The sequence below is a fragment of the Drosophila busckii genome, chromosome X (assembly GCF_011750605.1).
Source record: "Drosophila busckii strain San Diego stock center, stock number 13000-0081.31 chromosome X, ASM1175060v1, whole genome shotgun sequence".
Lineage (NCBI taxonomy): Eukaryota > Metazoa > Arthropoda > Insecta > Diptera > Drosophilidae > Drosophila > Drosophila busckii.
Window position 1 is genome coordinate 19,702,027 of NC_046608.1, and position 14,442 is coordinate 19,716,468.

The 14,442-nt window shown below is 37.1% G+C and overlaps 2 protein-coding genes across 2 annotated transcripts in view; both read right to left on the bottom strand.

Annotated features, from left to right (window-relative positions):
• LOC108606493 (CG43867) overlaps positions 1 to 13,050 on the bottom strand; it is a 101,453-nt gene extending 88,403 nt beyond the window's left edge. Inside the window, exon 1 of the mRNA XM_017996641.1 lies at positions 13,034 to 13,050. Coding sequence (XP_017852130.1) covers positions 13,034 to 13,043 — 10 coding nt within the window. The 5' untranslated portion in view covers positions 13,044 to 13,050. The remainder of the gene's footprint in view (positions 1 to 13,033) is intronic.
• LOC108606494 (poly(ADP-ribose) glycohydrolase) lies at positions 8,704 to 11,555 on the bottom strand. The gene is made up of 3 exons (XM_017996650.1): positions 11,364 to 11,555; positions 10,642 to 11,311; positions 8,704 to 10,468 (listed from the first exon to the last, which is right to left on the bottom strand). Exons 1-3 carry the CDS (start codon positions 11,515 to 11,517, stop codon positions 9,094 to 9,096), a joined length of 2,199 nt encoding a protein of 732 aa, XP_017852139.1. The 5' UTR covers positions 11,518 to 11,555; the 3' UTR covers positions 8,704 to 9,093.
• Positions 13,051 to 14,442: the final 1,392 nt, after the last annotated feature.

Consider the following 14,442-nt stretch of genomic DNA (forward strand, 5'->3'; position numbering starts at 1 on the left):
ATATAAAAATGTTATTAGAAATGAATTATTTTTCAATTGTTAGGAATACAACACATAATATTATATTTATAGAAAGAATTAAAGCGAACTTTTTATACTTTATATGTTGTACTTAAATAAGCGCAGTCGTCTTATAAAATATTCATTAATTATAGAATTTTTTTTTTAATTCTTCTTTTAAGCTTAGGCTTTAAAAAAAATCTGAAAAAAATATAATGCTTATGCAGAATATATAAATATGCTTTATGTTGTTTTCAAACACTCATAACTGTTATTTGCAGTTACTAATATTTTTTAATAATTGCCTTTGCCTTTTAAGGCAAAGTGTATATTACAGCTGGGTCTGCATACAACTTTAGCTTTCGCTTATTCTTTCCTGGCCTCGTGCCTAGCTGACTACGCTAATGACACGCACTCGCACACACACACGCATACACATACACACGCACACATATGTGTGAGTACATCTTGTAGCCAGTCACCATAAATTCAATTCAATTCGACCAGCAGCTGCACTTGAGCTGGAGCTGGAGCTGAGTTGAGTTTCTCTCGTGTGATTTTCTTAATGTGCTGGAAAAGTGGAAAGGGTTTCGGATTTGCTGCCAAGAGGGTTCTTGCCACTTTCTTAAGTGCTTTAGTGCTCCCAAAGGGGATGCACGTATGTAGGTAAAAAAGTGGAGTTTTGCCGCTTCTAATGTTTGCTGTAATAAATCTCCCACCACCGCCCACCGTCAAAGGTAGTCCTTGAGCAGCGGCGTTGCTGATTTTTGAATAATATTTGTGGGCCAGAGCGGAATGAGATTTAAGTAGATAAATGTGAGTTGTACGTTTGACTGTTAAAAAATATGTTGCCATTGATTAAAAACAACAGCATGTGTTTATTTAAAAACTCTCATGTGTAAATTAAGTCAAAAAACTCTCAAACTCACATCAAAATTAGAGGCTGATAAGAATTGAAGTCCAAAATCTTACAGCTGCCAAATTTGAATATAAATATATAAATTTTTGTTTACTATTCAACAAGTAGACCCTGAACTATTATTTTATCCTAAGAGTGGGCAATATGAAGAATATTATTAAGTCATTATTATTTTATTACTATCTAATTTTTTATAATTTTTTGTCTTAAGAGTTACTGCTCAAAAAGTAAAACAATGGATTAAGTTACGTTAGTCAGAGTTCCGAAAACCATGTGAAAAGATTGGGAAAAAAATAAACCCTTGCAGCTTTATTATATATATTGTATTTGTTTATAGAAAAAAGTAGCTAGAATGTTCTCTGTGTCCTCTTCTTACGAATAAATGAATATTAACTAAGTAGGGAGTCAAAACAATAGATTAAGTTAAGTTACACTAAGTCTGGAAAACCAAGAGAGAAGACTAGGGAAGTTTGATTTGAAGAATTAACAATAATTGTTAACTAAGCAAACCTGTAAATAACTTTATTTAATATCTTGTATTTGTTTAAAGGGAAAAAGTAGTTACTACTCGAATGTTATTTTCAAAAGGTTAAGTTTTTTTTACGAATGAATGAATAACAATTAAAAAGACAGTCAAACAAAGAAGATTGGATTTGATTTTCGGAGAATGGATTATCAATAAATGTTAACTTAGAAAAAGTTAACTAACTTGTATTTGTTTCTAGAAAAAGGTAGCTACTAATTGATCGTTTTTACTGCCTCTCTTACGCTTTTAAACAATGGATTTAAATTAAGTTAGTCAGAGTGCGGGCAACGTAGAGAAAATACTGGGAAAGTTTGATTTGATTTTCGAGGAGTAAACTATTATTAAATGTTAAGTAACTTGTATTTGTTTATAGCATAAAAGTAGCGACTAAGTCGAATGTTTTTACTGCCGCTTTTAGTCTTTTGCTTATCGAATGAATGTACATCAACTAAATAGACACCTGGGACATAAGTCCAGCTGTGTGTGTGGTTTTGGTTTGGGTTGAAACGTGGACAAACTCTTGAGCTCAAGTGTGGTTTTTATTGAATTGCAGAGAAACTGCTGCAGCTGCTTGATTGATTCCACTATAGAGAGAGAGAGAGAGAGAGAGAGAGAGAGCGCGAGATGTGTGTGTGTGTCCAGCTGGAGGTAAATCTGTTGACGGATACAAAAGCGTTGAGCATTTGGAAGGATACTAGGCAACACCTTGGACTTTGGTATTTATGTCCTTGTTTATGAGCACGTGTAATCACACTGGACTCGTGGCCACTTTATTGCCAGCGAGCTGGCAGCTGTGACGCTTGCAACTCACTCCAAACACTTCACATGGGGCATGCCACGTCAACAACGTTGAGCTGCCATTTATTGCTGCTGCTGCTGCTGCTGCTGTATCCTTTGTGCAAAGGATATACGTATGTAGGAGTCGCCGCCTCTGCATTATTGTAATTGTAAAGCATTGTTCGCTTGATTTTGACAGCCAGGCAACGCCTTTTATTGTTTGTTGGCTCGTTAAGTTGATTCGTGAGCAATAAGCCTACGCCAACTTTAAGCTAGCTTAAGCTTTAATACATTGTTTTAAATTTCTCACTGTCTTTTGTCTATTGTAATTAAATTGATTGAAAAGACAGCAGCTTAAATTTGATAGCTGTCTGTCTCTTACTCTTACTCTTTTGCTAGCAGTTTCAATTTATGTAATTAAAAGAGCTGCAGGCTCAGTTGCAGTTGACGAGTTGAAACTCCAACCACCCACCCACCCACACACACACACACAACACAGACAGGTGTTGGCCAGCAGGCAAAACTCAAGCTGTGTGTGTGTGTGTGGGTGGTGGCATGCACCTGCTGCACGAATATGTGGCAAGCACATTCTTCTACATTTTTGTGAATTGAAATTTTTGAAATTTGCAGTCAGTGTCTGAAAACAGACTGGCTAGACACATTGGTATGCCGTTAATTGTTATTGCTGTTGCTAGCAGACAAACCGACGGACAGACAGACGTACATATGTACATGAGTGTCCTTGCTATGTAAAGTTCTGACCACCTTGACACCTGCAACGAGTTCAATTAAGTTGAAGCTGTACTTGCCACAAGCTATTTGGCTTTCCAATTGAGTTTTTCAGCTAGAAAAAAGCTGAATAAGGCTTACTTTAAATTAAAACTTAACTAAAGAAGCTAAAAAATGCTAACTTTATTCAAAAATAAACAAACTTTTAATAGTTATTTTAAAATTTGAGCTGAAAGCTATCTAAACAAGCTATATAGCTAATTTGAGCTGAATATAGTCAAAGTTAGCTTTGTAAAAAGCCAAACTTTATTCAAAAATAAACAAAAATAGTTTACATCTGTTTTGGAATGACATCAACATTTTTATAATTATTTTAAAGCTATAAATATTTTAAATAGGGCTAACTTTGAACTGAAAGCTAACTAAACCAGCTAAATATAGCTAGTTTTAGCTAAGTATAGTCACAGTTAACTTCAAAAGAAATCCAAAATTTATTCAAAAATACACAAAAATAGTTCAACTTTGTTTTGGAATGAAACTTTCCCATCAAAATTTTTATTTGTATACTAGACTCTTCAATAACTCTTTTTAATTGTCTAGCTTTAATTTATTATATATTCAAATTGCATAAATTATAATATTTATTTTTAAATTTGCATTGCTTATATTATTTTAATTGTTACTAGACGCCACTAAATGCCTTAAGCTTTAAATTTGTTTTGGTTTGGTTTAAAAAAAAAAGCTAAACACAGCCAATACTATTATAAAATAGCTAAACAATAAAGTTTGATACATTTTTATTGATTTTTTGTTGCTACAACTTGGAAAATATGTTTTAGATTTTACTACTATTTTATTTTAAACATTTTTCTTTTATTTTTTGATACTAAAATTTGATTGTATGCGTGATGAGAGAACTACAAATAATATATTTGTTTTAAAATTTACATTTTTTGTATTATTTTATAGCCCTGAGCCTTACGTCTGTTTTGGCTTCAAAACTAGCCAATTGTAGCTAACTTAATTCATTAATAAACTAAGCTATGTTTTCAAAATGCGCGTTGCCCTTTTGATTTAAAAATTCTTAATCGCGATAGCACCAAACCCTACTCAACGCTTTGAGCCTTAAGCCCAACGTTTTGGTTTTTCAGACAATGACTTTTGAATTATGTGAGAAAAGGTTAACTTGGTAGCTTCGAGAGAGAGCGAGAGAGAGAGTGAGCAAAGGGGTGAGTTCGAGGACGCATAAATCTCAAGACCTGCCAGCACGGCCATAAATTTTTATAAATGTCCTTGTAAATAAACTCGCAAATATGCTGATTTAGCATATATACATATTATGTGATATATGGAATGTGCGCATTGGCCGCTTGTGTGTGTGTGTGTGTGTGTGTGAGTGGGCGTGGTGCGTGGGCGTTGCTCCTGCATCTGTGGTTATGACATATGCGGCATGCGACACAAGCGCGACACTTTTATTGTCCTTGTATATTTCACATATTTTCGTTGGCATTTCATTTTACTCCGCACAGAGAATTATGAATAAATAAAAGTAAGAAAGAAAATAAATATACATTTATGTTGTGTTGCATTAACTTTTCGCCCTCAACACAACAACAAAAAACAAAAGGCAGTAATAAAATTTATGCACATAAACAAGCAAAAGCGAGAGAGAGAGAGAGCGAGACCCTATTAAATATTTCATAAAATTGCCTATAAAATTCGAAATTTTTTCAACATAAAAATTGGAAACACATAAAATTGTTACATTTTATAATGTTGTCATGTTTGGTATTAACATACAACAAATATTTACTCTATAGCTATTTTGTTTTCTTTACAACTGCCACGCCCCCAACTCTGCCCTTTTACTTTTAGTTCAAACATAAAATTGCATCAGCTGCTGTGCATTTGACAGTTTCAATTTGGCCAAGCAATGGCGCACAGTGGGTCAAAAACGCTCATTTGTTGAGCATACATAATAAAGGGAAAAATAATGATTTTGCTTTAACAATAATTAATTATTTGTGAAATATATAAAAAAAAAAACAAGCTAGTAAGCACAGTGGGCACTAAATGAGTATTTGTTGAGCATAAATAATAAAAGATAATGATAATTAATTATTTTCTATCATTATTTGTCATTAATAAAAAAATATAAATCAAACCAAAACGCACAGTGGGCACTAACGACTCATTTGTTGAGCATAAATATTAAAAGAGGGAAATTTATAAGCTTAAAATCAAGGACCATTATCAATATAGAATTTTTTATATTATATAAAAAATACTGTATACTATTTTAACTAATATTATTTTCCAATATTTTTATTTTTTATTATTTAGTTTATTACTTTTTTTATTTCAAGCAATATAAAATTGTGGAATTTATTACCCCTTATATTATTTAGCAATATTTTAACATATTCTTATAATTTTTTCATAAAACTAATACAACAAAATAGCCCACTGTACCTTGCTGCCTAGCACAGTTAGTTATTAAAAACTTTACTTGTATTTAATTAAAACACAATTTATGCTTTAGGTAACAAATTAAATGTGAAATTAAGTATACGCCACCCAAACAAATATCAAAGACTGCAGCGCGTAGTTGAAATAAAAATATCCTTACGCTAATGCATTGCACAGCGCAAATAACTGTGTATATATAGCATAAATAAATGATCAAATGGCGATTGCGCTACTACTAGTCGTATACGTAATTTTTGGTTAGTAAAAATACAAATAACAAAGCGTTGCCCGTTGGCGTCTGCCAAAAACTTTTATAGCCACAACATGTGGCAAAGCTTACATGCAGTCACGCATGCAACCCCCCCGCAACCCCCTTGCAACGCTTTGAGCGCTTTGTTGCAGGTTTTTTCGCAAAAGTTTGTGGCATAGAAATTCACATTTATTGCTGTTGCCTACGCAACTAAAACTGCATTTGCGTATTGCAGTAGATTTTTTTTCTTTGCAGGCAGCCAGGCTTATTGCAACTAAAGCGCAAGACGTGCAGACAACACACACACACACACACACACATGTTTATATTAGCGCCTTTGCTATTTGACTGCAACATCATCTATGATGTTGTAGCTGCAACAAAATGAGCAAACAAAGTGCTTGCAACAACATGGCCAGAGACGTTAACGTTATGCGCCGCGGCGCCGCTTTTGTGGCATAAAGTTAAGCCAAACACATGCACCCAAAACTTCGACTCTCCACTCGACTCGACTCAACTCGATTCCATATTTCCTGCAACTTTATTGTTGTTGTTGTTGTTGTTGTTGTTGCACCAACGTACGTGTTTGCATAACCGAAAACTAACATTCAACAAACAATAACATGCTGAACGGATGCGCAACGACGCTGTGTCGACACCCAAAGCTCAATGATATCCTTTGTATCCTTTGTGTACAATAGTACGCTAGAAATTATCGCTGCATTGTTTCAACTCGTGATTCTGTTGCCGAGTCAAGAGTCATGCTTCAATTATGGCCAACACAATTGACGCATTGAGTGTGGCATAGGTACTAATTACTGCACTGGTGCACAGTAGACAGCGCAGTAGTTAGTGCTCGCATAATTTTCATTTCATCAGTACTCACCTGTAAGTAAAAAATAAACATATGTTTATTAAAATATTAATTTTAAATATAAACTAATTTTTACTTTTGTTTTGTTACCACAAATCACTCACATTGCACCCACTGTGCCATTTTGTGTTGCCACATGCCACAATTTGATGCATTTTGATTGCTTTGTATGTGTCTGTGTGCAATTTTCTGAAACTCTTGTGTTTGTGTTTTCATATCATTTTTATTGTCTATAAAATGCAGCCAAGCGCCTTTGGCCAGCCAAATTCGCTTTTTGCTCTCACACTCGCCAAAAGTTTAAATAACCTTTTGCTCAAAATTAATATTTTGATTTGATTTTTTGCCTTGCTGAACATAACTTTGATTTATTTTTTATAGTTTCTGCAACTTTAATCTGAACATCAAACGAAACTCAAAGCAGCAACTCATCTGACAAATGCACTCAAGTGACCAATGTCCACAAGTTTTCCCAATGGTAATAGTTGAATGTATGTTTTGATTTTTATAAATAATAAGAGCTGAGGGTCAAAGGCCATCAATTAAAGAAATATTTGAATGTAATTGTGACTCAAACAAATTTAGTTACGTTCTTAATAGTTTTTAATTAATTAAAAATATATACGTTGCAATATTTATTATTAATATGCTGGCAGCAGCTCACAGTTCACCTTTTGTTTAGTCACCAAGAGTCCAAACACAACTGACCCACGTGGGCGGCCACGCTTGCTGGCTTAGCTGCCAGCCTCACTCACACTCTTTGATCTAAATGCAAGAACGAAAGGTGAGAGTGCAAGCAGCTCAGAGAGCTTAAGCGACAGCAGCGCTGCTTGCGTTTTGCGATCTCTCTGCGACTACAAGACATGCGTCGCTGCTTACGATGTCAATGGCAACGCACTCATACTACTGCTGGTTTACTCTTCTGCCTGCCGGCCTCACACACTTTAATCTAAGTACACGAACAGAAGCAAAGAGCGCAAGCAGCTCCAAGAGCTTAAACGAGAGCAGCGCTGCTCGTATCGTTTACTTTTCTGACCGCCGGCCACACACACATTGATCTAAGTACAAGAACAGAAGCAAAGAGCGCAAGCAGCTCAAAGAGCTTAAACGAGAGCAGCGCTGCTCGTATCGTTCGATCTCTAAGCGCTGCTGCTGTGACTGCGTCGATGCTTTGTTGCTTAGAGAGCGCTCTAATGCACACGCATTGTACGATGCATACTTTGATACAAAACGAAAAGAGCGAGAGCAAGCAAGCAGCAAAAAGAGAGAAGAAGCTTCAAGAACCCGCTACCTTTTATTATTTTATCATGCTTGCTAGCGAGAGAGAGCAGCGCTGCTTTTTTTCGTATGCGCTCTCGATAGCACTGAGCTGCTGCGACTGAACGAGAGCGTCGCCGATTTTTTGCTTAGACCATTGCTCAATGTGCATCGTACGATGTGGTGGGTGTGTGTGGGTGCTGCTTTGACTGCAGTTATAAATTAGGAATGAGAGCTTGACTGCGTTCAGTCTTAGCTCAACTGCTGACGTGATAGTTGCCTATTAGCAGTGAATATTCTATTTCTATCTAACTTAATTGTTGATTTATAGCATATTAGTATAATATAAATTTGTCTAATAGCATTAAAGAACAATTCTATATAATTTTAATTTTCAAAAAAATTAAGACTGAAGTCCAAAGCTATGGATTGTCAGTAAAAATATTTGATTAATTAATTTACAACAGATCAACTGCTAATTTGAACTATAGTATGATCAAGTCAGAGCTTTAAAATATATATTGTGCCATATTTTTTTAAGCTAAGCGGTACTTTTAATATTTTGTTTAGCCTGCAACATTTATAAAAATAATAATAAATAATATAATTATGATTACAAAATAATAAATACAATAAAGTAAATACTAATTAACTTAAGTTACAACTTACAACTACAATAAAAATGCAGCGTGTGTGTTCATTAAACTGTTTAATCAATTAAATACATATTTATAACCATTTTGTATATGCAATTAGACATATAGATATTCAAAGAATTTGCAATTTAATTACAAATGTCAATTAATTAAACACATCACATCGAAATAAACTTTGGAATCCAACTACATATTACAACACTAAAGATTATATTTGAATGTGTATGTATCATATGTATAAGTAATTAATATAATGAGCATATATGTATATATATCGGCGCTAAATAAAAGCAACGTTGATAACATTTAAATAATGCCAGTAAGTCTTACAACTAGTTTATTTAACTCTCAACTATACATTTAGAGCTTTAATGCTTTTAGCTTTAAAATTCATGCTATAGATACAATTGAGTTTGGTCACACACACGCACACACACTTAAGTCTAACGCTTGTTAATAATGTTATTAACAAATGTTTAATGCTTATGCAACTCAATTCGTTTTGAAAGAAATGCTAACAGTCGAATATTTAATGTTGTTAAATATTAAAAATCATATGACGCAACCTATAAACTAACTTCGTGTGTTTTTGCTTGTATGGCAAATAGCCAAAACGAAAGAGATAGCAATAGTTGTTGTTTACTCTTGCGGTGTTTTGCTGCCTTTGCTGGTGCCAGGTGCATCGTCCTCGCAATCCTTGCGCGTTTTAATGCTGCTGCAGCTCGCCGACGTTGACAGATGCTGACGCTTGGCTTGGCCGCCATTAGCTTGACCCTCCACATAATGTTGATCGAGCATTTCCAGCAGCGTTAGCTGACGTGAAGTCGATGGGCCAGCAGCTTTTCTGCTTTTAGTTGCTACTGTGGCATCAATGGCGGCTGCTACTGCCTCGGCGGCAACAACTTCAGCTGCTGCTGCGGCGGCGGCTGCTACAATTGCCTCGGCTGTGGCTGCTACTGTCGCCGATTGATTGCTGCTGCTGTTGCTGCTGTCAACGCTCTCCAATGTGGCAGCCAGCATGGCCACCACTGCAGCCTTTTCCTCCTGTTCCTGTTTCTGCTCCTGCTGCGCTGCTGCCACGCACTTGACTGTGGTCGCCGCTGCCTGCGACTGCTGCTTGATCTCTTGCAGCACAAATTGATAGAGCGTTTGCTTGGGCTGCAGCTTATAGCTGCGCAGCAGTGCCCAAAGCTGCTGCACAGTGGTGCGTTGCTCGCGAAACATTAGCCACAGTGTATGCAAATCGTCGCGCAGCTGCAGATTGCCAAATGTGAAATAGGCCAGCGGGCGATTGTGATGGGCGCAGACCATTAGCTGTATCAACGCCTTGAGATGTGCATCGCCTCCAAAAGCGCCACAGCCCCAATTGCCAGTGGCGACACCTGGCGGCGGCGTTGTTAGCCAATGCTTAAAGCCAATCGATGCTTTGTTCAGCTCACGCAATATGAGATCCTCGCGATATTGTGACTGCATTGAGGCCTGTTGAAAGCTCAATGCATCAATAGCAACTATGGCGGTCTGGCGACGTCTGGAGCTATCGCGCGGCGTTAGATCCTCATGATTGCCGCCCCAGGTAAAGCTGCTGGCATAGCCAGTATAGTTGCTGTAACGCTCCGCGCCAAGTATCCACAGCGCCTCGCTGGGCAGCAGACACTCCGTGAATAGCTTGGACACCATTAGCTCCGGACAAATGACAAAGCGTATTTCCTCCTGCACACAGCCATGTCCAAGCACACCGCCGCCTATAAATTTGTTGGCAAAGTCCATTTGCAACAGGCCCACACCCTGATCCTCGATTGTGCCTGCGGCATTTACATGCACTGGTATGCCGGCCAATTGTGCAGCGCTTAAGTCCCATTGTGGATTCGACTCTGGTTTGGCGCTGCGACGCACAAAAGTCACAACGCCGTTGGGCACATTGCTGGCATCTCGTTCAGTGGGACAAACGCGTCGAAAATAGTGCAATAGACATTTGAGCTTCTCATAAACCGCTGCGCCAGTCGATTGATATAATCTAAAAGCAAAGTTGAAGCAAGTTAAACAAAGATCTGCAGACAATATACCAAACACTTTGATAGCAGATTCAGAAAAGAAGTCAGGGAGATCACAAATTTATATAACTTATCATTAACTTCTCTTCAAGCATCGCTATCAAAGTGTCTTGCAAATTTCATAAACCTGTGTCACCTATTGAAATTAATATCTGGAAAATTGCTATATTCCGATTTGCGTTTGAGCGTATTACGACGTGGATAGGTGCAAAGAAAAGCATTGGCCAGCAGGCAGCTAATTTGCTGTTGCGACAAGGTAAGCAAAACAGTTTGGTTTTGCTTAAGCAATGGAATGGGCGCCTGCACTAGCTCGGGCAGACGCAAAGCGAGGCGTATAATGCGCGGCAAGAGATCCTCGAAGAAAACCTTGGCCTCGCTCTCATCCACCTCCTCGTTGAGCAGCTGATGCAATGCGCGGAAACTCCAGTGAGCTTTATAGGTGGAGTTATAGCTGAGAATTGCCTCCTGCAATTGCTTGCTAGTGGTAATGGGACGCAGCAACGCACGTTCGATCATGCCCCAACGTGAGTCTATGTTGGTGCTGCCATCCTCAGCCTCCACTGGATATTTACTCTCCAAAGCGCAGGGCAAACGCACATGCTCAGAATCCCAGCGAGCAGTGGCGCGAAAGGGCAGCGGCGGCTCGTCCATTGCTTCACGTATGGGATGACGATACAGCACACGATGCAAAGGAGTTGGATGCACTGCAGCCAAATGTTCTAGCTCGTACGGCTGCAGACCACGATGCACCGACTCTATGGGCTGACAGCGCCAATGAATTGGCTCCGACGCCTCCGCATTATCGCCTACGCAAGAAAAAACATTAAACACTTGTTAACAATGCGTATTGTTTATTACCATTTGCTCCTGAGGAGTCAGCACGCTCTTCATCCACCTCCATGCTGCTGTTGTTGCTGCTGTCCATGGCACTTCTTTTATTGTTTAACAAATGAAAATGTGCAAAAACCGCAAAGTTGTTGAAGTTTCTATTATTTTTTGCAATCAATTGCATTGATTGCCACTTAACACTTGTGATTTTTTATTCAAAAGCCTTTGCTTTATTTACTTTTTTTAGGCGGCACAAAATATAAACACTATAAACATTTTTAATGTGCAAAAAAATTTCATTTTGCTAAAAGAACGAATTTATCGATAATTGCCACTGCGACGCAACTGTCATCCAACAGTGGTTGTAACAGCAAGTGTCATCCAAGCAGTTTGCTAATTTGAATTGGCAGTGCGCGCGCGTTTTTTAAGCTCGTTATTAATAGTAAAATTTTACAGTTAGCTTTAAGCATATTATTATAAAACATACGCTGGCTATAAAATTGCACTGCTTAGCTTTAAAGCAGCGCCGCAACTTAAGCAATTTATCGAAAGCTTTACTGCGCGCCAAATTTAAATTTTGTATATAATTGGTTCTTGTGTTGTTTAGGCAGTGAAAGTGCTGCACATACGTTAAGGTTTACTATCAAAACAATAAATTATTCAAGCAACAGCTAAAAGAGAGAGCACTTATACATAAGTAAGTATTTAAATATGTGCATATTGTTATATGTATATTTTAGCAGAGTTCAACACACTTTTATCAGAATCTAATCAAACGAATTTTTGCTCTTTCGCATTTTGGACTGCGTGCAAAGCGTCGCGTAAGACGTAAACAAATAAAGGCAGCAAAAGAAAGCAACAAAATTATCACCAAAACCTCAATTAGATTGCCAAACAGACGCACACACACATACGCATGTGTGTATCTACATTTATATGCACACTTATATACTTATGTGTTTATGTTAGCATAGTTCAGATCTACGTCGCAGTCGCCTTGACCATAACCTAGAAATACACAAACATATATACTACGTATATATGTATAAACTGTAGCGCTCTCTGCGAATTGCCGACACCTTCATACGCGTATGTGAGTGTGTATGTGTGTGTGAATTTGTACGTCAGCTGCGCTGTTTTGAAACAGTTACGCTGGCAGGCAACAACATCCAATCAGAATCAGCTGCCAAAAAGAATTAAACAAAACACAAACAAAAACAAAAACAAATACAAATAACAGTGAAAGCAGCATAGGCAGGAGACACCACACACACGCACGAAAATCAAAACAACAGCACCAGCAGCAGCAAAAAAAATATAGAATGCGAAATGTTACTAAACTTTTCAAGGTCATCTCAAGTATGAACTACAAAAACGCAGCCACAGCCGCTAGCGGCGGCGACAGCCGAGACAGCGCTGCCGACGTCAAGTGCAGCAGCAAGCGGCTACAAAAGCGTACGCTTGGCTGTACGTGTGCCCGTATGTGTGTGTGTGTGTGTGTTTTTGCTTTTAGCTTCAAATTAATTTTATTTTGTTCTTATGTACACACAAACATGCGCTGTGGATTTAAATTTAACAATTTTTTGTTTGTCGTTTAGATAATGTATTGTATGGAAGTCTGTATGTATAATAGCTGCAATTTTTGCTATCTATTGTATAGCTAAATCTTAATATGTATGCATGTATGCGTGTGAACTCACTTGTTTGCATGTATGGGCGTGCTTGCCACGATCACATGATCCAGCATTTTTATCGGAGACGCAGACTGAACATGAATGCATTTTATGACACTTTATTAAGCAAATATTAATAAAAAAAAAATTTATTATATTATATACACAATACACACGCACAGTAAAAGCAAAACAAAAAACATAGGCACATAATTTTAATGCGACGCGCACGTTCTACAACATTCGTTGTTGTTGTTGTTGCGGCAACACAAAAGGAGCGCGAGACTTGGCAAAACACGAAAATTTACCGCTTTAGCCTTTTTTTTTTGTAGTTAGGGAATTATTTACACTTTGATTTTAGCATTTGCTTATTTTTATTTGCACTTGCTGTTTATGTTTATTTCGCTTTGTAACTTACTCACACGCACATGACAGCTTGAGACAAACTGGCGCGCACGTTGCAGGCGTTTTATAAATAGAAAGAAGAAGAAGAAGCTGTATGCATGTTTACAAACAGTTTTTATTGCGCCAAAGCCCCTGATCTCTTTTGTTATGTGAATCTTTCTCTTACAATGTTGCGTTGCCTAACCACTTGTTGTATAGACATGTATGGAAGAGCTGTTGTTGTTGTTGTTAGGATTTCGCTTTGCGCAACAAATTCTGCTAAAGGAACAGTTAGATTATGTATGCATATGTATTGCCTGCTGTTGACAGCGCGCATAACACACAGTGGTACAAATTTCATTAGCTTAGACCAAAAACTTATTCGTCCTTACAGCGTTTGTTTTTGTTTATTTATGCCATCTAATTTGACACTGCAGTCCATTGTGCTGCCAAGGCACCGTTAGCAACAAACACACATTCAAACAATATTTGTTTTTTGTTTGCTTGCTTAAAGAAATTTAACAAATTGCAAGCATTATTAATAGCTATTACGACATACACATCTGAGCGTATGATACATGTATTTGTGTATGTTTGTACATACTTTTAATGCAAACCGATTGACACTTAATTATCTTGTGAGCATAGGCGTTAAAAAGAGACTGTTGTTATTTTATACTTTTTCATTTATGTATAATTATTTTTCTGTTTTCTTTTTTAACGCCCACGCTTAAATGTCACTCGGTGTGAAAGTGACAACAAATATAAAATAAAACAAAATATCTATGAGCAATAATACATCAAATGAAAACGACAATAGCAAAAATTTATTTTTTTATATTATTTTAGCAAAAAAATAAAAGAGAAATCGCTTTAAATTTTGCACGTTTTTCTAGCATGTACAGATGTTCATACATATGTAGACGCTTTAAACAAATAATAAAAATGCAAAACCAATTACAAAAACAACAACAACAGCAGCGAGCAAGTTGAGCAGGCCTTAACCCCAATAAATTTGTTGTAAAAACAATTAACAAAAATAAATACAAACA

Coding starts and splice junctions, on each gene's coding strand:
- LOC108606494 (XM_017996650.1), bottom strand. CDS start 11,517: ATGCAATTGATTGCAAAAAATAATAGAAACTTCAACAACTTTGCGGTT. Junction 11,312..11,363: donor TGACTCCTCAGGAGCAAATG/GTAATAAACAAT, acceptor TTTCTTGCGTAG/GCGATAATGCGGAGGCGTCG. Junction 10,469..10,641: donor CCAGATATTAATTTCAATAG/GTGACACAGGTT, acceptor CTTTGCTTTTAG/ATTATATCAATCGACTGGCG.